The 26,404-nt window shown below is 32.8% G+C and overlaps 1 protein-coding gene across 1 annotated transcript; it reads left to right on the forward strand.

The window, feature by feature from the left end:
- The first annotated feature begins 14,381 nt into the window (after positions 1 to 14,381).
- On the forward strand, positions 14,382 to 24,492 carry LOC143234013 (putative transcriptional regulatory protein Pmob_0807). Its single transcript, XM_076471009.1, has 6 exons — positions 14,382 to 14,437; positions 19,368 to 19,946; positions 20,164 to 20,276; positions 21,789 to 21,916; positions 22,292 to 22,472; positions 23,228 to 24,492. The coding sequence occupies exons 2-6, from the start codon at positions 19,400 to 19,402 to the stop codon at positions 23,426 to 23,428; spliced, it is 1,170 nt and encodes a 389-aa protein (XP_076327124.1). The 5' UTR covers positions 14,382 to 14,437; positions 19,368 to 19,399; the 3' UTR covers positions 23,429 to 24,492.
- The last annotated feature ends 1,912 nt before the right edge of the window (positions 24,493 to 26,404 follow it).

Here is a 26,404-nt window from a genome sequence, read left to right on the forward strand (position 1 = left end):
GAGACGCGTATACCCGATTCGATTTTATTACTCATCGGGACCTTTATGTGCTTACCCTAAAATGAATTTTTTTAGGCAGGACTAAACTAAATTAAGCTATGAGATCTTGGGCGTGGTCAGATACATTAATCATAAAGGTTTGACCTCAAATACTGTAATTAGATCTCTAATCGATCCAGAGATCACGGAGCTATGAGCTATATTTTGTACTTGAAAAAAAACAAAAAAACTTAGAGCCGTTATGCCGCGGCTGAAAACAGTGAGAGAGACAACTATACTTTTGATATTCATGCGTATTTATCCCAAGCTTAACAAATAACCAGTTTGTTGCATCTGTGTCATTCTCATAAATTGTGAGTAATAACAAAAAGGAGAAATACCCAAGAAATAAGCCTAGGATGGAAGTATCATAAATTAGATCTTAATGAATAACGTACATTGAATGACAGATAGAATGAATATGAATCCTGCAGTAACCAACTAGCACGACAACACTAAAGGCGCTGCTTTGATAACCTTACTGAGTGTTTCTTTCTTTTCCTTTTTTAGAATATTTTTCTGGGGCTTAGTGGTAAACTTAAGAACTTACAACGCTAAAAACCCGGTTTCGATACCCATCATGGGAAGAGCACAGATAATCCATTCAGAAAGCAGAAAATCCCCTAAATATATAGAGATAATTTAAGTAAAACTTAGCAGTTACTAAGTATGTGTGTTTTTCTTACAGCAAAGCCACATTGTGCTATATGCTGTGTCCACCGAGGGGAATCAAACCTCTGATTTTAGCGTTGTAACTTCGAAGACTTACCGCTGTCTCTGTAGGGGACGCATTGATTAAGAAAACAAAGTGTTAGAATGATCATGATGAAAAAGTTTCTGTCAAGTAACTTTGTTTTAACAACGTAAAATTAAAAGTTTTTGCAACCAACTTATTTGCCTGAAGAATAATATTACTACATTTTCTTTCGTTATGGTCATAACGGTTTATCTTGGGTTTATCATGGTAATGATAATTCTGACTAGGAAACAAAGGGTGAGAATCACTTTATTTGTATTCTGCATCATAGACAGGTGTCACATCAGACAGATATCGTTAAACGAACTCATTATGTATCTTAACTTGGTAATTGGCAGAAAAACAAAATAATTCACCACTTTTTAGACTAAATGTGATTGTGAGTGACAGATGAACTGTAATATGAAATGCGCATGTCATAAAGTTTATTTTGCTATCTATCTATCAGATAGCCTATTGTGTAGCTTTGTGCTTAATTACAAACAAGTCCACCACTGGTACAGCGGTAAGTCTCTAGATTTACAATGCTAAAATCAGGAGTTCGATTCTCCTCGATGGACTCAGCAGATGGCCCAATGTGGCTTTGCTATAAAAAAAAACACATACACACATTACAAACAAACAGATAAGTATGGCCCAAGAGTCAGCGGTGGATCGTGTTGGCTAGCTGTCTTCTCTCTAGTATAACACTTCAAGTTAGAAACGGCCAATGAATATAACTATTGAGAAGCTATGCTCAAAAGTAAGCAAGAAAAGATGTATGATAATGCTAAATTCGGGGCTCAGTTCTTGAGGTGGTGCAGCGCAACATTGTCTTCTAGTTTTACTATGAAATGTAGGCCAAAGTTCACAAGAAACCACCTAAATTTTAACGTAGGAAATGAAATAAAAATTGACATCATATATCTTAATTTATATAACTAAAATGTGAAAAATTTAATTATACATACGTATCTGTATAAATTTAAAATTAAATGAACATAACACAAAGAAGTAACAACACCTCCACCATCTCTTGAAACCTTTGTGGTTTGTTTGTTTGCTTTGTATTTAAGCACAAAGCTACACAAAGGGCTGTCTGTGCTCTGCCCACCACAAGTAAGAAAGAGATGAATATTGGTTAATTCCCCTGCAGTTGTACTAACATAATATTACTTGAAAATTAATAATTAAAGGAAAGCGTTAGAGTGTTTTGGGATCAAAATGTTTATCAACTTAACGTGAAGTTCTAAACAGTCTGCTGTACATATCCATTTGCCGCTTGTACTCTGCTGAAAATTGTTTATTTGTTATGGATTTCACACAAAGTCTAAACGCTACCTACGCCAGCCGTCAATAATTTAGCAGTGTAAAACTAGAGGGCCAACGGTGATAACTCATAAGTTACTCTTGTCGGGTTTATTATAAAGAAAGTTCGTATTCTTTATTGAGCATAAGTGATTTTGTTCATCTTATAACACTAAGGAATTGTTCTGTTTAAAGAGTAAATAAAACCAAAATTAAGAGTAACAAATATTTTTATTCCTTTCTTTCCATGTTTATATGTTATGCTGTGCTCTAGCCTACATAGTGCATAATTCTTTCTCTAGATTCATGGCTTGCGCATGTTTTACTTACATCACGACACTACAAACTCTACACCACATGTGACGTCATTTTAGTGCCTACGGAATGATCGACTGACAGACAACACACTATTTTACAGTGATGTGATTAGTTACAACAGGTGATCCCTCTATGTGGCCTTCGATCCTCTTTCGGGGAAACAAATTTATACATGTATGCAGTAACAAATTCGTGAACAATATTGTTTTTGTGCCTCATAAATCTTGTGAAATAAAAGTAAAATATTACAAAAAGGGAGACAAGAATAGGGAAAAATTTAAATGAAGGGAGACAAGAATAGGAAAAAAATATTACAAAAAGAGAGACAAGAATAGGGAAAAATTTAAATGAAGGGAGACAAGAATAGGAAAAAATTTAAATGAAGGGAGACAAGAATAGGAAAAAATATTACAAAAAGGGAGACAAGAATAGGGAAAAATTTAAATGAAGGGAGACAAGAATAGGAAAAAATTTAAATGAATTGTTATTTTTCAATAAATAATGGGCTTTGAATAAACAATACTTTACATTTCGTCCACAAACTTGACTGAAAGTGTACTTAGAGAGTAAGTGTTGTTGCTGTTGTTTTAACGTAAATTTACATAATTTTATTTCTGTGATCTGTCTACCTCGGGGAACCATACCGTTGAAATGAGGGTTTATAAATTCGTAAACTTATCGCCGACTAACTTTAAAGACCAGAATCAGAGGTAAACATAAGTTGTTATCGGTAGCATAAAGAAAGTGTGATAAATATATGCAAACGTTGACACCAGTCGTATTGTGATCATGTCTTTTGGTAGCTCAGTGGTAAGAATGGGGACTTATATCGTTAAAAATCCAGTTTCGATGTCAGTTTCGTAGCTTTGCGGGTAACAATCAAATCGTATTCTAGTGAGGAGTAGTTGATTTCAAAAATAAGTGACTCAGAAAATTAAAATATTGTAACTTTGTTTTAAACTTAAAGCGCTCAACATTCGTAGGCAAACCTAACAAGTATGCGCGACGTAATCTCAATAGTAATACCATAAAAACCGTGAAAAGTGCAGTAAAGATCGTAAAATGTCTACATGGCTTCTTCGATCCTGAAAGAAGGTATATTTGGATCAAACCCCACGTATGCTGGTTGACACACGCGCGAATAGTTCACGAAACACCTAAGTTGTGCTTTCCTCATCTGAATTAGGCAAAGAGTAAACATTCCAAAACTATCTACACCTTTCTTTTGGACCCGCAAATACTATCGTTGTACTAAATACCGTGTTATTAGTCGAAATATGGCTAATAAATTGACTAAAAGTCCGAAAATTGTGATTTTTTTATTCCTACCAAAATGACCAAAAATAGGCATACCCCGTATTTTCTATGCATAGCTATAGAACCGGTATAAAAGCATCTTTCTACCAAGTTCCATGAAAATTAGTCAAAATGTATAGTAAAATATATATACTTGTGTTAATTTTAATTGCTGTAAATATGGCCGCACAGAAGCCATTGTGTGCTACCATATGATATTGATATTGGTATCAATTTTAATGCGATTAAAATGCATGTTTAAATTATTTAAACAGATATAAATGACGAAAATAGAAAAGGGTTGGAGGATACTGAACCGAGGTATGATCTTACTACAGTTCAAGTTAATCCTCCTATAAACTAAGGAGTGATGATCGATTGAAAAGTATTTGAAGGAAGAGGATAGAAAGAAAAAAAACAATATAAAAACAGTACATTTCTTTGTGGAGACATCAGCATATAGCTCATTTAATAAAGATATTATAAAGAAAAACATTTAGGTATACCGTATTAGGCTTGGATACGTGAAAACCAACAAATCAATATATAGTTTTCATGGCTTTAAAATAGCAAAACCTGAAATATAATTAGAGAATCATATTAAACTACATTCAAATACCTTAAATAAAGTTGAGAAATAATAAAGCCATAGTGTTTTAAAGTTTGAGTTACGGATTTGTGTTCTTATTTCTGTGTGATTTATTTATACAGATATTACTGTTCATAGTTGCTACTCACTTTGTTTCTGAATTTCTATACACCAGGGTTATCTAATTATAGTAGCTTCAACTTTCAAATTGAAGCTGTCATTTCAAAGGAAAGACAGCTCGTCAACGCCACTCACTGAAAGCTCTTAGAATGCTCTTGTATGGTTGAGAGGTAGGATTTGACCATCGTTTTCATAGCACATCTGAGATCCCAAAGTGCTTGGAGCAATTTGGCAGCAATGGGCCACAATGAATGAAACTTCGAATTCACGTTCTACGCCCGTCCCGTCATCGTTCAGAAAATGCTACACTTAATTAATTTCCTTTTTGTGTGCGAAGCAAAGCCCATTACATGTTATATAACAACGTGTGCGAAATGTATTTTCACTCGGGTTTTTTTTTACAATTGAAAATAAATCAGAGATAACGTGTTCTTTCTATAGATGCTGATTTATTCATTCACCTTTCACATCAACACAAAGTACAAACACACATTAGTTTAACATTATTTCTAGTAAATAATATTGAATAAACCGACGTCAAATAACACCATACTATAACTCCTTAAGATCAACCATATTAATAATCGCTTCAACTAATCGAAAAGTATAAAACTTGTGTACATATATAATATATCTGTACGAATATCAAACTATTTAAATTACATAAACACAGACGATTAAGTAATACTCCAAGATGTTTTCGTAAAAGTTCATTTTATTGAAGATATGATTTTATCTTATTCAACTGCTTTACTTATTTCATGGAATCCATGAACAGTTAGATACATGCATGTTTAACGACAACATTGCTATGAAATTCTGTCGAACACATTTTTTTTTTAATTTCACCAAGTTTAATTTTATTTAATTTGTTATAGAATGCCTTAAACAGTTCCTGAAATGTTTATTCAAGCCACAAGTACAGACTAAAAGAAACTAATTAACTTGGATATGTTTAGACATTGTGTTATTCCACTTAGACAACTTATTAGATGCAAATATTCAACACTTAACAAAAACGATGTATAAATACGGTACGAAACGGTTTGTTTTGGAATTTTGCACAAAGCTACTCGGGGGCTATCTGTGCTAGCCGTCCCTAATTTAGCAGTGTAAGACTAGAGGGAAGGCAGCTAGTCATCACCACCCACCGCCAACTCTTGGGCTACTCTTTTACCAACGAATAGTGGGATTGACCGTCACATTATAACGCCCCCATGGCTGGAAAGGCGAGCATGTTTGGTGTGATGGGGATTCGAACCCGTGACCCTCGAATTATGAGTTGAGCACATTAATCACCTGGACTACAGGAAAAGAAACGAACAAAAGGAAAAGGTTTAAAAGACGATACACAAAATTTGCATTTTCGTCATTCCAACACTGAAGACAAGCGATATCTACAATTCTTGTTATTTTGTAAAACATTCTAATATTTAATAGTGATGAGTTTGCTAGTCATTGTTTTAATACCTACGCCAAATATTGTATTTTTCTCAGTTACCATGACAACTTTAAGAACCATTATATCATCGCCATCGTCATCACGATAGCATCTCTTATTTCTTTTGTTATGCACGAGACATGACTTATTCGGTAGAAGAGGTTTTAAACGCTGTTTGTGTTCATAATTAAAAGGCTGTTCGTTTAGCTCTTCATGCGTGGCACGTTTCTTGAGCTTAGGAACTCGAAATGGATTATGCCTGACACGAGGCGTTTGTTGGTAAGCATTGATCTGTGCTATTGGTTTGATAACATTAAAATCGATACCACATGTTTTCTCTCAAGATCTGTTAAAACTGTGATTCTCGTACAATGATAATGTTTTAGTGTGTTTTTATAACTAAGTGGAATCAAACATGATCCAAAATGTAGTTAGTTATACAGTAGTTATTGGCATATGTCCAAGGGCCATTTTGGCTCTACACCGTACAATATCCGTCAGTTTAAGATACGTATATCTAACTAAGTAAGCTTCATGACGGCCTATAATTTGTGTTCAGAAGCAAATTATGATAATATAATAGTAATTTAACAAACAAAACACGATTTATAAGCATACTGAAGCGGTTTTATTTTGGGGAACATGTTATTACATGTTTAAACAGAGAATTGGTGTGTCGTTGTATAACAAAAACAGTCAACATCAAAATCAGTTGTAATAAGTAATACAACTAGAACCTATGAAATACTCTACAGAATGATGAAGGATAATTTCTTCTTTTGCGATAAACTATCAAATAGCCCGGCATGGCAAGATCATTAGGGCGCTCGACTCGTAATTTGAAGGTCGCGGATTCGAATCCACGTTACACCAAGCATGCTCGCCTTTTTGACGGTGGGAGCGTTATAAGTTACACTCAATCGCACTATTCGTTGGTAAAAGATTAGCCTATGAGTTGGCGGTGGGTGTTGATGACTAGTTGTCTTCCCTCTAGTTTTAAACTGCTAAATTAGGGACGACTAGCACAGATAGCTCTCCTGTAGCTTTGCGCGAAAATGCAAAACAAACAAATCTTCCAAGCAATTTGGATGGTCAGTCTGAATTATTATAATCTAAGCTGATAATGTTTTCTGGTATGTCTTCCTATTCTTTTTATGTATAAAAATGTAGCTAAACCGAAACAATTGGTGTAAAAGATAAAACGAATGGCTCAAACTAAATGGGAGAAGACGGATTAGAAGCAGTTCTGAAGACGAAAGGAAGAATTTTGATCACCAAACAACGACTAGCATTAACACAACAAGTTTTATACAACACCTCTTTAAACACTTGAAGTGAAGAAATACTCTATGAAACTTCAAATTCTGGTTCAAGATGGCTGCTACACTAAGATAATGTATAACCTGAGCAGAAAACTTAACAGCTGTTTAAGAAATAACTTGGAACAGTTAACACATGACTACCAAATCGTATGCACTCTCATTGCTTCATATTAAATATTTGTACTGCCTGTTCAATTAGTCTTGTTGAAGTAGGAGTTGATATCAGATAAGGTTTTATTAATTTGAGTTTGAAGAAGTTTAATTAGTTCTGTGTCGATAAAGGACATGATTTCCTTTCTTGTAGCATAAGAATAACTCGAGACACACCAAGATCACAACCTTACAGTTACATGACCAGCCACAGATATGAAAGTTTACACTTTGGCAGCGAGTTTTATCCAAACGAAACGTTAATTTATTTCATGGACTGGTATTAATGTTTCCTTTTTGCAATGAAAACTAGAACGTCTTCCTATTTCGGCTGTTATTGGTATGTATGTACGAGCAGTATTTATTTAATTTTTTTTCGCTTGTTAGACATTAATGGTGCCCATCATGGCTAGATGGTCAGGGTGATCGACTCGTAATCTGAGGATCACAGGTTCAAATCCCTGTCACACCAAACATACTTGCCCTTTCAGCCGTGGGAGCATTATAAGTTACAGTCAATCCCACTATTCATTGGTAAAATAGTAGCCCAAGAGTTGGCGGTGGATAGTGATGACTAGCTGCATCCTTCCCTCTAGTCTTACACTGCTAAATTAAGGACGACTAACGCAGATAGCCCTCGAGTAGCTTTGCGCGAAATTCAAAAACAGAACAAAGATCCCAGCCACTCCGTGACCCTGATCGCGGGACGTTCCACTGATTAATGTGGGTTGATCAGCGGTTTGCTTCTTTTCTGCTGGCGGACTCCGGACTTGTTCACTTCCTTTTTGCCTCCTTCGTCTCGTTCTGTGTACTCATCCGAGATTTTCATACTGCCCCATTTCACTTCATTGCCTCAAACAAGTCAAATTAAAATACAGGAAAACTTCCACGTAAAAATAAATAATCTTCCACGAGGGGGGACGAAGAGGAACCACAACGATCCTGACCACCCCTATTAAGGAGAGAATTCCTCAGACTTCTCTCTTTCTAAACTAACCCCCTGCCAAGGTTTCGTTTCGTTACAACGAAATTTGCCATGTTGAAATTTGACTCGAATGGTGGCAAGAATACGATACGTTTTTTTTTTTTTTAATTTCGTGCAAAGCTACTCGAGGGCTATCTGCGCTAGCCGTCCCTAATTTAGCAGTATAAGACTAGAAGGAAGGCAGCTAGTCATCACCACCCACCGCCAACTCTTGGGCTACTCTTTTACCAACAAATAGTGGGATTGACCGTCACATTATAACGCCCCCACGGCTGAAAGGGCGAGCATGTTTGGTGCGACCGGGATTCGAACCCGCGACCTTCGGATTGCGAGTCGAATGCCTTAACACGCTTGGCCATGCCGGGCCCAGACGCTAAATGAACTTCATATGACTCAAACATTGGCAGTAATACGGAAAATGAGCTTCACATGATAGTATTGCTAAGGCAGACAAGCATGAACAAACAGACGTAAAATAGCTGGAGTAAAAATAATAACATCAAAGATACAGTATATTTATGCGATAGTCTCTGGTTATGATAAATATTACATGTAATAATTTCGCACAAAATTACTAAAATACGGGGATGAGCACAATATTGTTCCTCGAACAAAACAGACAAGATGAATTTAGAATAAAAACAACAAAATATTTTTTGCATTCCAGTTACCGAAATGTCGTGTTTTTTGAAATTGTAATAATGAAACGATGGACATTACGTATTAAGTACTGAATTAAAACTGTATCGTTGAAATTAACAATATAAAAACAATTCGTTTCAATCTTCTAGATGTTCTGATGAGACGGCTGTAAATCTACTGACTTACAACGCTAAAATTCGGGGTTCTATTCTCCACTCGTAGACAACACAGATAGCCCAATGTGACTTCGTTCTGAGAAAAACAAACAAGACAATCAATCTTCCAGTACTTAAGCCTCAATACTTACCGTATTCCCGCCATCATAAGAGTTAAGCCTCACAGTGGCACAGCGGTATGTCTTCCGACTTACAGAGCATAGGTCGCCTATTGTGTAGCTTTGTGCTTAACTTCAAACAACAACATTAAAGTTAATATCAACATATTCTCTTAAATAAACGAACACCGGAATTTTTAACATAATAAAGAGACCATAGGTTGTCTCTGCTTCATCACAGTACGCTTTGGTTATATTTTAATGATTTAATCAAAAGACAAAGCAATAACACATATTTCAACCAACATTTATTGTTCTATAGTGGTCAACTTGCTCTTGGAACAATAATACGAAACAACGAGGAAAAAAATTAAAAGAGGTAAGACCTTTCTACACATTGTACAGGGAAAAATACTTGTGGTACACATATATTTGTATAAACAATAATTTCAATTTCAGTTATAGTTACTAATACAGGAAAATACACTACAACTTAGATTTTAGTATATAAAAAAGAAAGAATCGTCAAATGTTTTAATTAAAATGTTTTGTTTTGTAGAAGTCAGTTTGTTATTAGCACGAGAATATGAAACAATGAGGGGAAATTTAAACGCGGTACATAAGTATCGCTTTCAAACACATTCACCGCATCCTATAGGAGCCTTCTCTTTGTTTGTGCTTGGAAAAACTTACGATGGAGATATCTCTGAATAAATAATTATTTCTCGTTTCAATTATAGCATTGAAGCTGTTATTGCAGAGAATCACACTGAAACCGAACTAAGTTAAATGTGTAATAAGCTTTGTGCCTAACATGAACTTTCCGTACTTACCATTAAACACTGGCCGCCTCCTATGTTCACTCGTTGACTTCAAACAACGCTGGCTTCACGTGCACGTCAGACTGTGTGCCTCCTCTTCCCGCGCGATGCTGAGGGATTCTGATCAATTCAGAATTTTGTGATCACCATCACCCTGCACGCGCTCGTCTGTACGTGCGTATCAACTTTATTCTGTCACGAGGTGATCTGTCATTCAAACAAATCCTTCTCGCTTGGACTACTGTCAAGATCCACTTCATCGAATTATACCTTTACTCAAAGTAATGAGGCTAGACTCTTAGAACACTGACCTCTTAACGAGCCAACATTTTGTTTTATTCGACTACAGAGAGAGAGAGAAATAAATTTCCGTGACCTTCCAAACATAAAATCTACTGTTCTACCTTTCGTCACAAAGAGTCTCCTTTTACATGGAACCAGGAAAGTGTTATTATTGCAAATATAAGATAATCAAACTCTTGCTTATTTGTTGTCGTGGCCCGGTATGGCCAGGGTTTAAGGCACTCGACTCGAAATCCGAGGGTGGCGGGTTTGAATCCTCGTCACACCAAACATGTTCGCCCTCTCAGCCATGGGGGCGTTATTATGTGACGGTCAAATCCACTATTTATTGGTAAAAGAGTAGCCTAAGAGTTGGCAGTGAGTGATGTTGACTAGCTGTTTTCCCTCTGGTCTTACATTGCTAAATTAGGAACAGCTAACGAAGATAGCCCTCGTGTAACTTTGGGCAAAGTTCAAAACAAACAAACAATTTGTTACCGTATAGCTTTTGGGTTCACTGTTGATATTATCAAATAGCGTTAATATTTATTTTTGACACAGAGACTATTGTAAAACATATTAATTACAAGTTAGCCAGTAGTTTCTTATTTGAAATTTTTTTGAACTAATCAAGACATGGTAAAAATCAGGTGTTTTGTGTTTTTGATGTGTGCTTTAGAGGTTCACAAACACAGCCATCCCTAATTTAGACCCACCGCTTACACCATTACCGTTACAGGATATTTTCACAGCAGAAAGCGAGCAATGTGTTTATCCGTATCGCGAATTCAATCTCCAGTTTTCCCAACTGATCTCTTATATCAGAAAATTGATCTTTTAAATCAATTTTTTACCGCTATCTCTACGTTCCCCCACTTTTCTTTCTCACTAATGGCGCATCTTCGATATGATTAATATATACATTGACTTGGTAACTAAATTAATCTTTAAAGTTTATGAAATAATTTGAGAACAGTACAAACTGCGAATTAGGCTAGTGAGAAAATTGGCAAGTGAAATGAACTTGTTGTATTAGAGACTTCCGCGAAGTTCGGCCTTTTAGTGAAAATTAATAAGCTAACTTCTGTAATTTGCTGTCAAAGTAATAAAATGCTTCCATTTTTATTAAATGGATTGAATTTGACATTTTTCTTTTATTGGAAAACTTCACACCAATAGAAAACTTTACAGCAATACAGTTAAGACTGGATACTCCAAGCTATGCAAAAGGTTGGGCTTGCATATGTTTACTTCATTCAACACGATAGTAGAAAATAACCCTCCATATGGTTACTGTCTTATACATTATGGTATATCATGAATTTTCTGTTAAATTGACTCTGTCTATACATTATAGAAAAAGATGGGCGTGCGTATATTTGAGCAATTATACATTGTAGTACCAAATGACCTTGTATAAGTTTGTCGTGTTACGTACGTTATGTTGAGAGGCAATTCTAAGTTGGTATTGTTACACAATGTAACGCAGGATTACTCTGTTTTGTTACGTATGGTGGTAGAGGACAACCTTGATTACGTTTGTTCTATTATACATTATAAAAATAGGATGATTTGTTACATGTTTGTTCTGCATCATTTTGTACCAAAGGAGGAGTGACCTTGGGTATGTTTTTATATTTTATTGTTACACATTATTGTATTAAATGAACATTTATGTTTCTTCTTTTATATTATTATTATATAGCAGTGACTTTTCAACCCTAGTTTATATTATAGTATATGTTCATTAGCTGAACACGTATCTTTGTCTGTTGTACATCTCTGAATTGCAATAAGTTCTGTGTATTTGTGTGTTGTTTTAATGCCTACCTGAAAAAGGTAATAATTTAGAAAGTATTTTAACATTTTCACGCTGCAACAGCTTATAAAATTATGAAAATCTCAAAAAATAAACTTATCCATCGGTAACATTTGTTCAGGTAAGTCAATAACTCGCCACACGAGAACAACTAAATGAACAAGAGTTGATAAAAGTTTGTTTGTTTGTTTGTTGAATTTTGTGAACAGCTGCTCGAGGGTTACTTGTTTTAACCGTTTCTAATTTTGTTGTTGTTTGTAATTAAGCACAAGGCTGCACAAAGGAATATCTGTGCTCTGCCTACCACGGGTATCGAAACTTGTTTTTTAGCGTTGTAAATCCGCTAGAGTACTTACCGCTGTCCCACTGAAGGGGTCAATTTTGATAAACTAGTTAACACCACCCACCGCCAACCCTTGGACTATTGTTTACTAACGAATAGTGGGATTAGCCAAAACACCATAATGTTTCTACTGCTGAATGAGCGAACATGTTCGATGATAAGATTTTAACCCGCAGATTGCTAGTTGTTTGCTCTAGCAAGTTTGAGTTGACAGAAGAACGCCCTCTTTGCGGTAACCGAGGTAATTTTACCGATAATAGGTTACCAATTTATATTCACTTGTTCAAGTGATTTTTCTATTAATAAAAATATATAATAAAATAAAATTTAGCAAATATTTTAAAAAATAAACGTACATATTCGTAACATACATACATTACCATATACATTAAAATTTCTAAGAAGATAAAAATATTATATTCCAAAAATCCCAAGGTGTATTTAAAAAACAATAACTTTTTATTAAAGTGTATTGTCGAAATAAGACATTAGAAATAGAAAACTGTGTTCTAAAGTTCCACACGTTAAATGATAAATAATTTTATCGGATATTAATGTCAGGTGTCGCAACTGACCATGTACACAAATATTTCCAAATACCCAATACTTTTAGTTCATTTATCGGACACCACTCTAACTGAACACCAGAAAAAGTTTCCTGTTCATTAACATTTGCATATGTTTAGTATTCCACTTTTTAAAATATTTTGTAAACCTGTTTAATAAAGTCACTTGCAATGGCCTACCGACGCTCTGTTCCCTGCAAGGATTCAGGTTTTTTCAGTGGTAAGTCCCTAAACCTACCTGTGAAACTTAGTAGAAACACGGTAAATTACAAAATGTAACTTCAAGCCAGTGGCGTATTTAAGGTTGTGTAGGCCCACAGCCTAATATTTTTCGTGTGCCTTACATCGTATGTAATTTTACATAGTATAAAATTATTAATGGGCCTCCATTATGACCATAGGCCATGGGGCTGAGCCCCTTCTAGAACCTAACTAAATGCACCACTGCTTTTGACAAAACGAAGAAGTGTATGTTTTGTATAAAATCTCAGTTATTACGTGGAGATGTTTGTTGTGGTTTGATTTGAATTTCGCGCAAAGCTACACGAGGGCTATCTGCGCTAGCCGTCCCTAATTTAGCAGTGTAAAACTAGAGGGAAGACAACGAGTCACCACCACCCATCACCAACTCTTGGGCTACTCTTTGAAAGGGGCGAACATGTTTGATGTTCCCCGCGCCCCTCAGATTACGATTCGAGTGCCTTAACACGCTTGGCCATGCCTTGCCAGGGGTCAATAATAGATTGAAGAGCTCATTCTGTTGGAGCTGCTTTTAAGTTCAAGGTAACTTCAAGTACCATTTGTATACTCAATTTGCAGAAGGTGTTCAAATATTGCAAGATATTTAATAATTAATTGTGCCAAAACGTTAGAAGCAAGTAAAACGGTTGGGCATTGCAAAAGTGGTTCTTATGTAAAGTTATATATTTAAGTTCAAACGTTCACCATTATTATTATTATTAATCTCTTTGGGGCTAAAGATACAACAGCAGAGTAAGTAAACTGAGGTAACTTTAATCTGTAGCTATTTATGGGCTATTACAGGTCAGTTAAGGAAACCCAGCCGTTTATCACAGAATTAAAACATTCCTGCTCATTTCATTCAACCAAAGCATTCATTTTACTTTTGTAATTTCTAATTTTCATGAAAGTTCCGAAGTTCGACTGGCTTGCATCCCTTATATACCAAAATATTTAAACTCTCCAGCAACAAAAAGATTGTTTTAGACATGGACTTCATTCTTCGCAAAAAGAATGTTCAGTCTCGGTTTTTCATTGTGTCTAATAACTGTGAATGACATTATTATTGTTTTTCCTGACTGGTAAAAATTCTATTAGATGTCACTACTGAAGCTTTACAGACTTTTGGAAAAGGATTTTATGAAGGTGTGAAGTAGGTTACGCTCTCATTAGTTGAGTCTACTATTTAGTATACTAATGATAATAGGACAACTTGAAATTAAACATAAGATGAAATAAATGTATAGTAAGTTAATCTATTAGTTTTAAGTGAACAATGGGGATTATTTCGATCAATTAAAGGTGATTAACAACTTGACCTTAATTTTGTAATATTACTGCTTGTAAATAGTAAGTAATACATAACGATGTCACCTCAGTATATCATAAAACCTAGTAAATTAGAAAATTTTCAAAATCATTGAAAGTTATGGAAAAAAAATTGGAAAACGGTCCAGCGAGAGTATGTTTTAATTTGGTATATTTTCTTAGTGGTGCGAAGCTAGTACTCTTTATTCCACTACGTGTTTGTGTCAACAAAAAATTCAACAACATTCTTAAATATTGCTGATATTATAAAAATGATAATGTAATACTAAATTGTATCCAATATTATGTGACTTGTAAGGGATTTTGTCGTGTGTTTTTCTTAGCTTACAGAAGGAGTCTTCAAATGTTTTTGTATCAGATTTATTACCTGACCTTATGCTGAAAAATATACTTTTTCCAGAATAACGAGTTCATTTTTAATATGTAATTACTTTATTTAGTACCACTTGTCATGTTACTCTAAACTTCTTTTGCATTATTTGCTTGGATTTCTTGGTCATTAATTCAAATTAATTGCTAGGAAGGCTTTGAAAGAGACACCTGAGTCTCTGTTAGTGTATGGAAATTGATATCAGAAATCAATACCACATCAAATAATAACAGCAGTTGATACCATACTGTGTGTCATATAATTCTCTTTTCTTTTTGTAAGTTCTGCTTTAAAGTATTAAACACTTTTGTGTAATTATCAATTCAGAATTTATATTTTTTGAAATACATAATTATGTAAATTCAAAATGAATAAGTCAGCACACCTGATGTAATAAATGGGAGTTGCAACCCTACCCTCAGAAAGTTTATTAATTACTTGTACAGAGTGGCATGTACAACATAAAACATCACAAGTGGCAAAGTTGACAGTAAATAAAACAAGTTTGTTCTCGGTACACACAAAATTGGTAGTGAAGATAAAGAGACAGTTAACTATCAACACTATGTATATAAAGGAAAACAAAAAGAGAGAGTGATGGACATGTGTGATGGACATGTAACTATTTTACATGGATTTACCACTGCTCATTACATACTTAGAATTACTGTTGGAATGACATTCTACATATTTTGTACTTCGATTACAGCACTAAATTACAACCATTTTGTTATATATTTTAATAACTTGTACTATAGTGTAAGATAAAAAAATAGAAATATTATAAGTGAGTCTTTTCATTACAATGTAAGAAAAGAACAAGAGTATAATAAAATCGGTTTGGATCTGTTACCAATGCACACTTTGAGAGTTCACACCATTCCAACAGTAGCAGGTGAAGAGAAGGCATGATGTTGAAAGCAAAATCATTATTATTAAATCAGTAGTAGTAATTGATGCTTGAAGTGTGGTGGGATACTATCCTACTTTTTGTAAGAAGGGCTTGAAATAATCTCACTTCTATTTAGTAGACTTGAAACCATTTCAGTACTTTTACAGTTGCCAAGGGCTATTCCATGCATCCTGACTCTCTCTTTTGCAGTGGTAGGACATGAAACAACAATGAAGCAAAGTACAACTCACAGTCACAGGAGTTATTTCCACTCCCATTTTTCATAAACAGTCTTAATTGTGAATGTACCACTCACAACAGTTGTCATGACTGTAATCCTCTCAGAAGAGATAGATTCAAAGACAGTGTAATAGATATTTATGGCAGCCATTTGAAATGAGACAAATAGACCTGGATTTATCTAAAGGATCGGTGGCTGATGTGGAGTTAAGCTATGCCTGTAGATAAATCATGCCATTATGCCCCCTATTTATCTACTAGGTTGATCTGCCTCAAATTTTCTAAGCAATAATTGTGAAATAACAGTCCACTTGTTGAATACACATTTTGTCCTGTCACTGTAGTAAAAAAAAAAAAAGTAGTATGATTATTATAAATTTATTTATAAAACTATAAATGTCCATTGAGGCTCTTTCAGGTTGATACATTTTAAAAGGCAGCTCATATCTTAATAGAGAGAGCCTTTATATGCTGTAAAACTATATTTTTATCAACATTACTTGATCACTTTTACTTTATATATGCCCAACAAAATTGATTTTAGGGCAGTTAAATGTTCATATAATCAAATCCTTTAGTCCCTTCTTACCATTTATTAAATGTAAATTTCAAAAATTTGTTTTTGGATAATTTTTGTTTTATTAATAGCACATGTTCATTTGAAGCTTGATAACGTGTGTGTATATATATATATACACACACACACACACTTGGTACACAGTATATAAAATGTCACCACTTGCATTGTACTATTACCAGTGAATATTACCAGTTGTAACTTTTTGGATTAGCTATTCTAACTTAAGGGATGCAGTGTTGGATGCAAGCTTGTACATACATTATTAAAGGTGATACTCGTTATGTTTTTAAAGCATACATCATTATATGCTCTTCAGTAATGCTATTTCTCTGTTAGAGTTTAAAATGTGTGGCATGGTTTACTTGGTGATTATGATGTGCACAGAGCACAAGTTAACTTTACAATAAATAAAACTTTTTTTTACTGAGTATTCAAAGGGCTACTTTCTAATATTCATGAAAGTTCTAGTTAATAGTGGCAAACAACTTTTATTTGCTTGCTTTCCTTCAGATTTGCTTTTTCAGAATCAGTGTTGTAGGAAACACATGCCTTAAGCTGAATAAAACTCTTCAAATGCATCTTAGCAAATAGATTAGTATAAAAGTACAAAAAGCTGAAAATGTTTATTTCCTAGTGATTTTGTGTTAATTTCACCTTTAGTTTTACGTGTTTAAATGTAACATTTTTTTGTTATTGTTAATGAAAACTATCCATTTAAATATACTGATAAACAGAAGTTGTTCACACATAGCATAATGCATAAATATTTATGTTTTGTAATGACATATAGATTGTAATAAGGCAGGTAGTATGTTTTAATTTACATTTAATGGATAATATTGGGCTACATAGCACATCTAAGTTATCCCATTTTTTTCTACTACCCTACTCCAAACTACATTAAAAAAAACAACTTTTATTTCATGATTCAGGCTTTCAAACATCTTGTAAAATTCTTAAGATTTTGTTAAAATTACAATAAAAAGGTTGTCAGAAAGGGGGAGATTTCTGAATTTTGTGTGTATTTTGCAAAGTTTTATTATGTGAAGCAAAGTTGGTTGCATGTTTCTGTTTAAGTATCTATATAATAAATTATTTCTAGCTATGTTTTATTTTTCAAGCTGGTTTCTCCTGTGAATCCTCATCTTGCTTGTACTTCAAAACTGAACATTCATAGTTACATATTCTTCTCTTATTTTGTATGAAACCTGCAGTGATAACCAATGGGAAAGACCAGGATTGAGGATGGAGAAGTAGAATAAGTGTTTAGTTAATTACTAGTTTAGAAAAAGATAAGTTTCTAATGCAGTTATTTGGACAAATGCTTTAAGAATGTAATGAATTCCTAAGTGTACCGATAAACTAATTGAAAATAGTTCCTTCATTGTTACAGCTTCTTCCATATCTGAATACAAATATTCATCATTTTACTGTATTAGAAAACCAACACTGTCTTAACTGGAATCATGTCTGAATTTTTCCCCTCTAGTCTTTCTTCCAGTGCATTTTTGGGAGACTTCATTTGAATTTATGTAATCTAAACCTTTAACAGTTTTAAAAACATTGGTAGCATCCATCTGCAAACTCTTCTCTACTTCAGCAAAAACATATCAATAGATTTTAGTCTGGTCTTGTGCAAAAACTTAAAACCTGGAATTGTCCTTGTAGCTTTTCTCTGAACCCTCTCCAACAGTTAAAAAAATTCTTTTTCAACATGTGGACAAGAATTTAATATACTCCAAATGAGGTGTAATCAACACATCATACAGATGACATCCTTTGATTTGTGTTTGATGTTTCCATGTGTATGACCTGAAAATTTCTTATAACTGAACATGCATTGTCTCAAAGGTTTTAGAGGCTTAAAATAGTCATATAGCTTGTTATCAACCCACCTTTACTTAGCATTCCTCACTAACCATGTTTTATTAACTTAATTTGTGCCATAAAGTACTGTTGTGTGAACTTGCCTTAACATTTCTTGGATAATTTGCATAGTATTTTGAATTATTCATTAAATACATAATTAGCAATAGCTAGTGGTTAACACTTGTATGATAGAGTACTTGCTTGGTGAGTAATAGGTTTTAGGTCAACCCCCATTAGTAGACCATGATTAAATTGGAATGTAAAATGTAAATATAAAGTTTAATTGGAAAGGCTTCATTTGACATGATTCACTATGCCATGGGATGTTAGGAGTTCATCTTCCATTTTCATTAATCATTTTAACTCTGATTTATTTCTTTGATTATTGAGATTTCATCCCAAGTGCCCCAGAACAGCTATGACACACCAAAGAACATACTACATATCAATTTATAGGATATTTTGGGGCATGGCATAATGGGTCACATATAAATAATTTCTGTTCCTAGTTTTATCTGAAGTAAGTTAATTAGTGAATTAGTAACCTTAATGTGCTGAATTGTCTTCAGATACTTTGTCTTCTACTCTTTGATGTACTTATATTTGTACCTGTAAGTATTACAGACTTTGTTGAATGAAAGTGTGTATTGTTCATTATCTTTATGGAAAAAATTGTATATATTTAAAGTTTGGGACCATATATTATATGTACCACTCAAAATCTACAATTCTATAATGTAAGAAAGAAAATTGTAGTGCATAATGAATATAACAAATTGTATTTCTCTTTATCTAGGCTCATCCAAAGTATTTTGGTTGGTAATAAACATGGTAGGCTATAATGGTGTACCTGTGCAGATTTTCTTGTACTGCAGACCTGCCATGGCTATGTGTTTACTTGGTAAATTCAACCAGCACCCCATCTGTCAACACACACTGGTGAATGTTCTAAAAGCAAGACATCTGTCTACATGTTCTGCAAGAGAAATGGGTTCTTCGTATAGTATTAGAAGAAACTGTAAAACGGTTAAGGTTCCAAAACCAGTTCCAAATATGTTGGTTAAAGAATACAGATTACAAAACAAATGCAAAAGTGAGATGCAACTAGATAAAGAGAAAATATTTGGACTTGGCAAAATGACCAGTGTGTTCACACCACAGACAGTGTATGTTAGACACTTCTATTCATTTGAAGTTTCTTGTCCACCATCTGTAATACTAAATCATGTTTATCAAGCACATAAATGTGTATTAAGAAGAGGCATGGCAGGTCACAGCAAGTGGCAAAATATACGTCACATCAAGGGAAGCAAAGATATAATGAGAGCCAAAATATTTGATAAGTTAAGTCGCTTAATGAGACAAGCTGTCATAGGTGAGTTTGAGTCATTTATTGTGTTTATTATTATTTATAATTACCTTAAAGTACTATTGTCAGAGAATGCATATGAAAATGTGAAAGCACCTGTACCAAGAATTTAGATATAAAATAAAATTTTGAACTAAAATATCTAAGCTAAGGTTTGAGAAAAAAGATATGTATATTATGACCATGAATCATTTAGCATGTGTTGTTTTATTTATTAGTATAGATGGAGGAAGTGCCGATCCAAAACGTAACAGTAAACTGGCAAGTTTAATTGAAAAAGCAAGGTCCAACAACATGCCATCTGCAACAATTGATGGAGTTCTGAAAAAGGCATTGGTGAGAATAAAATTAATTTTTTTTATTATTGTGAGAATTATGGTGAATTCAAAAAGGTGTACAAAAGGGTCATTACATTGAGGCATTTCAATGTTGTATAAAGTGATAGTTAAATAGATATGTGTTGTATAAAATTGTTTTGAACTGTTGATCAAACTGATAGTTTCATGAAGTAGATTCAGATTCTGAATTCATATTGTTACATTTAAAATTAGGAAAGCCACCATAATCTTGTATAACATATTAGGATGCATGCTGAGATAGACTATTAAAGCAATATTTGATTTAAAGAATTTTAGTTAGGATGTAGGAAACTTAAGATTTTGATCTGATTATGTAAATAATGTGGAAAATGTTAAATGTTTGACAATCTCTCAATAGATATATTTTGTCTGAATAGTAGAATGAAAAAGTTGGAACTTTTTGAATATTAAAATGTAATATGTTTTTATTCCATTAAATGGTTTTTAGATAACTACATGAATGTGAAGGGTCATATGTACATTTAAAATGGATTAACAAAAACTTGAATGTTTTGGACTAAGAGTCCCAGCAGTAGGTTAAATTGACTGCTATTATCTTGCCATTTGTGTGGTCTTATGAGTTTATAGACAGGAATTTTGTTAATTTCCTTTATTACTGTTATTAGATTCAGAATTCAAGTTGGTTGGTGGGTACGTGTAGATATGTATATCTGTAAAAGGGTTAGCATTCTTTTTTCTTTTATTCTGTGCTTTTTATATTTTGTATAGAAACTTTCAACATGTGTATGTAAACACTTTTGGGTAAAGAATAAGTATCCATTATGATAATAAGGGTTTTTAGATAAAGCCCATAAATGAAATGAACATTTTGACTTTTCAGTACATGGTGGAATATTTACTCTTGTGTTTGGTTTACACAAAACAACTGTTTAATACTTTTAGGAGAATATCAGCACAAGGGGCCTAGCATGGCCAGTTGGTTAAGGCACTCGACTCGTAATCCAAGGGTTGCGGGTTCATATCCCTGTCACACCAAACATGCTCCCTCTTTCAGTCATACCGGCATTATAACGTGGCAGTTAGCTATAATTATTTGTGATTAATTCAAACATAGTTATAAAAAAAGCATTAATTATTTTTTTTAGAGTTTAAAATATGTATATTTTATCTACTTTTCTTTTACAAAAGTGAAAAAATCCAATCATATCTTGCAAACTTATGATTGAACTAATAGAAAACATAAACATAGTAATGATGTGTGAATTTTTCATAACTGGTATTTGTTTAGTTGTAAATGAATTAGTTGCTACATTTCATTATGTAGAATAAAATTGTTTTTGAAAAACAAATTCACTCTATTTTCTTGTGAGTCAAATATGAATTCATAAACATGAAGTTTACGAATAAAATCACAATTTTCCTTGTACATAATTTTATAACCTTTTAGTACTATTGTACACTATTAAGAGAAAGAAAAGTTAATAATACCAAATAGGTGATTATATTGCTTTGATTAATAACTTTCTAGAACAAAAAAACAAAGACAAGTATAATAGAAGTAATGGGACCTGGTGGCTGTAGCTTAATAGTGACTGTGGAAACTGATAATTTATCTCGTCTTATTCACGAAATCAAACAATCTTGCCGTAAATACAGGTATGTAATGTAGAAGTGATTGTTAGTTAAATGAAAATATGGACAGTTAATTATTACATTCATCACTATTCTAAAGAAACATTTTGAAAAGTCTTTCTTGAATTTGTTATTTATGAAACATTTTGATTATCGATTTGATAATCTCTAACAGCACCTGCCATCAGCCATTTTTTTTCTCGTATGTTAGGAATACCATACTACTTGATTAACTGAATGTAAATGATTAATTTTTAGTTATTTTCCAACACTTTAGTTTCTGGAATTTATCTTGAGGAAAATAATTTCTGAAAGCAATTCTGTTGATACATAACTACTGTACAGGTTGAATTTTAAGAGTAAAATTACTTTCCTTACCCTTTTGTTTTGATATTTTAGTTCTTTTATACTTGATGAAGGAAGAGCAAAAGTTTTATTTGATGAAAAAGTGATTATTCGAGCTGGAAAGACGAAAGATGGTGTTGCTATCGATCACGGAGTTGCCATAGAAGATGCGATAGAATCTGGAGCAGAGGATGTGCAAGAAATGGAGAATGAAGATGGAATACCAAATCTTCAGGTAAATGTGTAAATAAAGTTCTTGCTATCATAAACAGCAAGAGAGAAATTTACATTTTCATGTATTGTTTATACAAATAAAACAAGTGTTATTTATATAATTTTCTGTTTATAAATAAAACACGAGTAATACAGACTGATTATGCATGCAGAATATAAACTCAGATTAGTTCATTTTTTTCATAAAATATTTATCTGAAACTGCATCTTTCCATTATATCCCACATTAATAACAATAATTTAAGAATTTTTCATAATGTCCCATAATAAGAATTTACTCCAAAGGATATTATTAAAACAGTGGTTTAATATATAAAACGCTTTTATTGTAATCTTTTGTTTATCTTCCATTTTATCATGAAATGGATGATTTTTTGATATAATCACAATAAAATGATTTTGCATAATTATTCTATATGCTTGTCAGAAGGGTTACCAACTTTCCTGGGAGTGTAGCTTTTTAACGATTGGTTGAAATAGATGTAATAAACAGACTTAATTTACTTTTTTCCTCTTGCATATAAGGTACATTGATGATGATGTTTATAGTATCACATGTTGCACTTAAGTGCGAGTACTATCAGTTGGTTTTCTTAATTTTGTATGCAGCGACAACAAGGACAAACATGTTGTTTAGTTACAGCTCAGAACTTTTGTTCTTACATTTTGTAAATTCAATTTAGCTGAAAATTTACACTTTAATTAAGTTCTTTGAAATTTTGAAAAGTATTTTCCACATTTTATTTTTTACTTCAGTTTATATCATCTCCTGCTGAGTTTCCAAAAGTAAAGAAATATCTTGAGCAGGCCAAGTATCCAATTGAGGAAACTGGTTTAGAATTTTTGCCTCATGCACGTGTGCCTCTTAGTGAAGAACATATGCAGTTAACTGGACAACTGATAAATTTACTAGAAGATATACCAGATGTTGTTAAAATTTTTGATAATATTGAGTAATTGGAGTTACATGTCCTGTTCTTTGTTCAGCAGTTTTTAGCTGCAAGTGATTGTGATTTCATCTTTTAAAAAGTGTTTGTAAAAAAAGAGAGAGAGATAAACTTTGGAGTAAAATACATGTAGTTAGACAATTATTCTCTGCAGTTTCTTAGATGCAAAGTACCAATAATTAATGTTACAATATGTAAAAAGACAATAATTTTTCCAAACCTTAGATGTTTAAAAATACTTCATGGAACAAGAATTTGATGATGTTTAAGTTTTATACAAGTTATCTAGAATTTCTTGAACTTTTACAGAGAAAAAATCATTTACAGAGAAACATTAATGAATGTTAACTACATTTTGCTAACTTACATATGTAGAGCTACAAGGATTTCTGGTACTGCATCAACTGTTTATCACTAAGAATTATGTAAAATTTATTGGTGTTTAACACACAATATTTTACCTTTTGTGTGCTGTGTCTAATTTCATGTACAAAACTGTATGAATGGTATAACATTTGGTTAAGTAGAAAACAGAGAACTCTTCCCCCCCATGTTCTTTTAGTATCATACAATAAAGTTTTCTACAGGGATTTTAAAATCTACTTTGATGTGGGTTTATTCAGTTCTAATACTCTTTTCTCCCTTTTAATGATCATTAACATTCTTTTGTAAAACTCAATGTGAAGTATAAGGAAGCAAGCTTACCTGAAGATCTATGGTAGATTATGAAAGAGATTTTAATGTTTCTCAATACTGTTCAATATACTGGTGATTAATCCTGATGTCTAGGAATGAGTATACAGAATTCATATATTCTCTTAAACGTTTTTTTATAAAATACAGAAGTTATAATGCATGTACTTCCTTTACTGGTTATGGTCTTATATTGACACAACACAAGCCAACTGAGAAATCATTTAGGGAAAGCATCATCTCTTCTGTTATAAAAGCAAGTACAGTTCGTTCAAAAATAAGATTTCTATTGTAATATGGTCTTACCGAATATTTTGGTGTTGTGTGAGCATGGTAAGAAATTTCTTTTGCTTTATAATAAATCTCATTACATCTCAAAAATACATTTCAGTTTTTGTTTGCATTATTTTAGCTTGAAATTAAAAGTATTAAAGATATTCTTTTGTTTTATGAGTGCTGAAACAATCTTTCATAATCATAATACAGCTTGTAAGTTTTTGTACATAAACTTTCAGTCATTCTGTCATGTACCTTTGTTTCCCAAAGTTGGATTCACAGCCTCCAAGGGCTGCCAAAAATGGGATGAAAACAAAGATGCTCAATTATTTTTAATTCTAAATAAACAGTAAGCTGATCACAATTGTGTTGAATTAATTAAATGATAAAGTATATCAAAAGATGTTATTGTTTCTGGTACTGTTTTCCAATCACTATGCAGTCCCAACATGGCTAGGTGGGTTAAAGCATTCAACTTGTAATCTGAGGGTTGTGGGTTCGAATCCCCATTGCGCCAAACATGCTTGCCCTTTCAGCTGTAGGGATGTTATATGCTCTGATTAATCCTACTAGTCGTTGGTAAAAGAGTAGCCCAAGAGTTGCCCTTACACTGCTAAATTAGGGGTGGCTAGCACTGATAGCCCTCGTGTAGCTTTGCACAAAATTCAAAAACAAAAAAAGCAATCACTATGCTAAAGTTATAGGTGGGAGGGCCTCAAACATTCTTATTCACATCAAGAGAGCCACAGACTAAAAGTTTGGAAACCATTGTCATAAACTATTAAGCAGAGATATGTAGCTAAGATAATGTTAGCAGCAAAATTTTATGGGTTTGTTTTAGTGGAAACTCGTTTATATTGTTGAGTTAGAGAAGTTGATACAGGACTGGTTAATATTATGTTATAATAAAACTTTAGAATATTTTGAAAAGAGAAATGCTTTAACAGACTATTTAAAACTAAGTTACTGTGTACATAATTTATATGGTATTTTATTCTTGATCTTCAATACTAAAGAACTGCATACAAAAATTCTAAGAGGACTTGTAGTTAAGAATTTTGACATATATTTTAGTTACTAAAATGTTATTTGACAAATTTAATATTTTAAACTCAATAGAAAGGTTAAAATTTGTTCAAAACAAGTATGTTACATGAAGTAAATAAACGTTTTACATTTTCATAACACTTCTATAGAAGTGTTTTTTAGATATGCAAGGTGGGCCAGATCAAATTTTGTTTCAAATTTCAGTTATATGATTTTAAGTGTTACGTGAAAGACTACAGAAAACCTAGTTTCCTTCAAAATGAAAGGATAACTGGCAAAATCAATGATAAGTCTTTTCAGTTACTATTCAAGTAATTTCTCATTGAAATACATAGAAAAAAATGAAATTTTGAAACTAATTTTAGCTACCTTTTAGAAATAAAATTGTAAATGTCTGCATTTTTGTTTTGTTAATCAGTCTAACCTGAGTTTATTTTTTCTTTATTCTGTGCATTTCATTTAAGATACTGTGTGAATATTAACTCTTAACCATTGATCTTACCTGTCCTCCTTTGCTGTACATGTATCCATTTCAAAAACGTTAATACATCTAATAAGTTTATAAATACCCTGTGCTAAATTTTTTACATTGTTTTCTCATTACAGATTTTCTACTTTGAATTATCTAAATGAACTACAGAATTATTCATGATGTAAAGAAATCCACTTGAAGTAAAAATTTATTCTAAAGATGGCTGGTATGGGTATTAAAACCGTACTATAATTAAATTTTTAATACCTATACTAGCCATCTTTAGAATACTATTGAATTATTATTATTTTGTTTTGCACTTATAATGAGAGTAAAATTTTACTTAGATTTATATACAAGAAACATTTGTCAAAGAGTGACTAATAATTATCTAACCATTTATCTCTCTCATATTCTTCAGGGTGTTTTTATGTTGTGAACTTATAAAATTAATTTTTATAGAACATCAATATTTTTCCTTATCTTGATGATGAAATA

Source organism: Tachypleus tridentatus, chromosome 12, assembly GCF_004210375.1.
Source record: "Tachypleus tridentatus isolate NWPU-2018 chromosome 12, ASM421037v1, whole genome shotgun sequence".
NCBI classification, from domain to species: Eukaryota; Metazoa; Arthropoda; class Merostomata; order Xiphosura; family Limulidae; genus Tachypleus; species Tachypleus tridentatus.

Excerpts from the sequence above, each read along its gene's own strand:
- LOC143234013 (XM_076471009.1), top strand. The coding sequence starts at position 19,400 with ATGGTAGGCTATAATGGTGTACCTGTGCAGATTTTCTTGTACTGCAGA. Across the intron at positions 20,277-21,788 it reads GAGTTCTGAAAAAGGCATTG|AACAAAAAAACAAAGACAAG; the intron begins GTGAGAATAAAA and ends ATAACTTTCTAG. Across the intron at positions 22,473-23,227 it reads ATGGAATACCAAATCTTCAG|TTTATATCATCTCCTGCTGA; the intron begins GTAAATGTGTAA and ends TTTTTACTTCAG.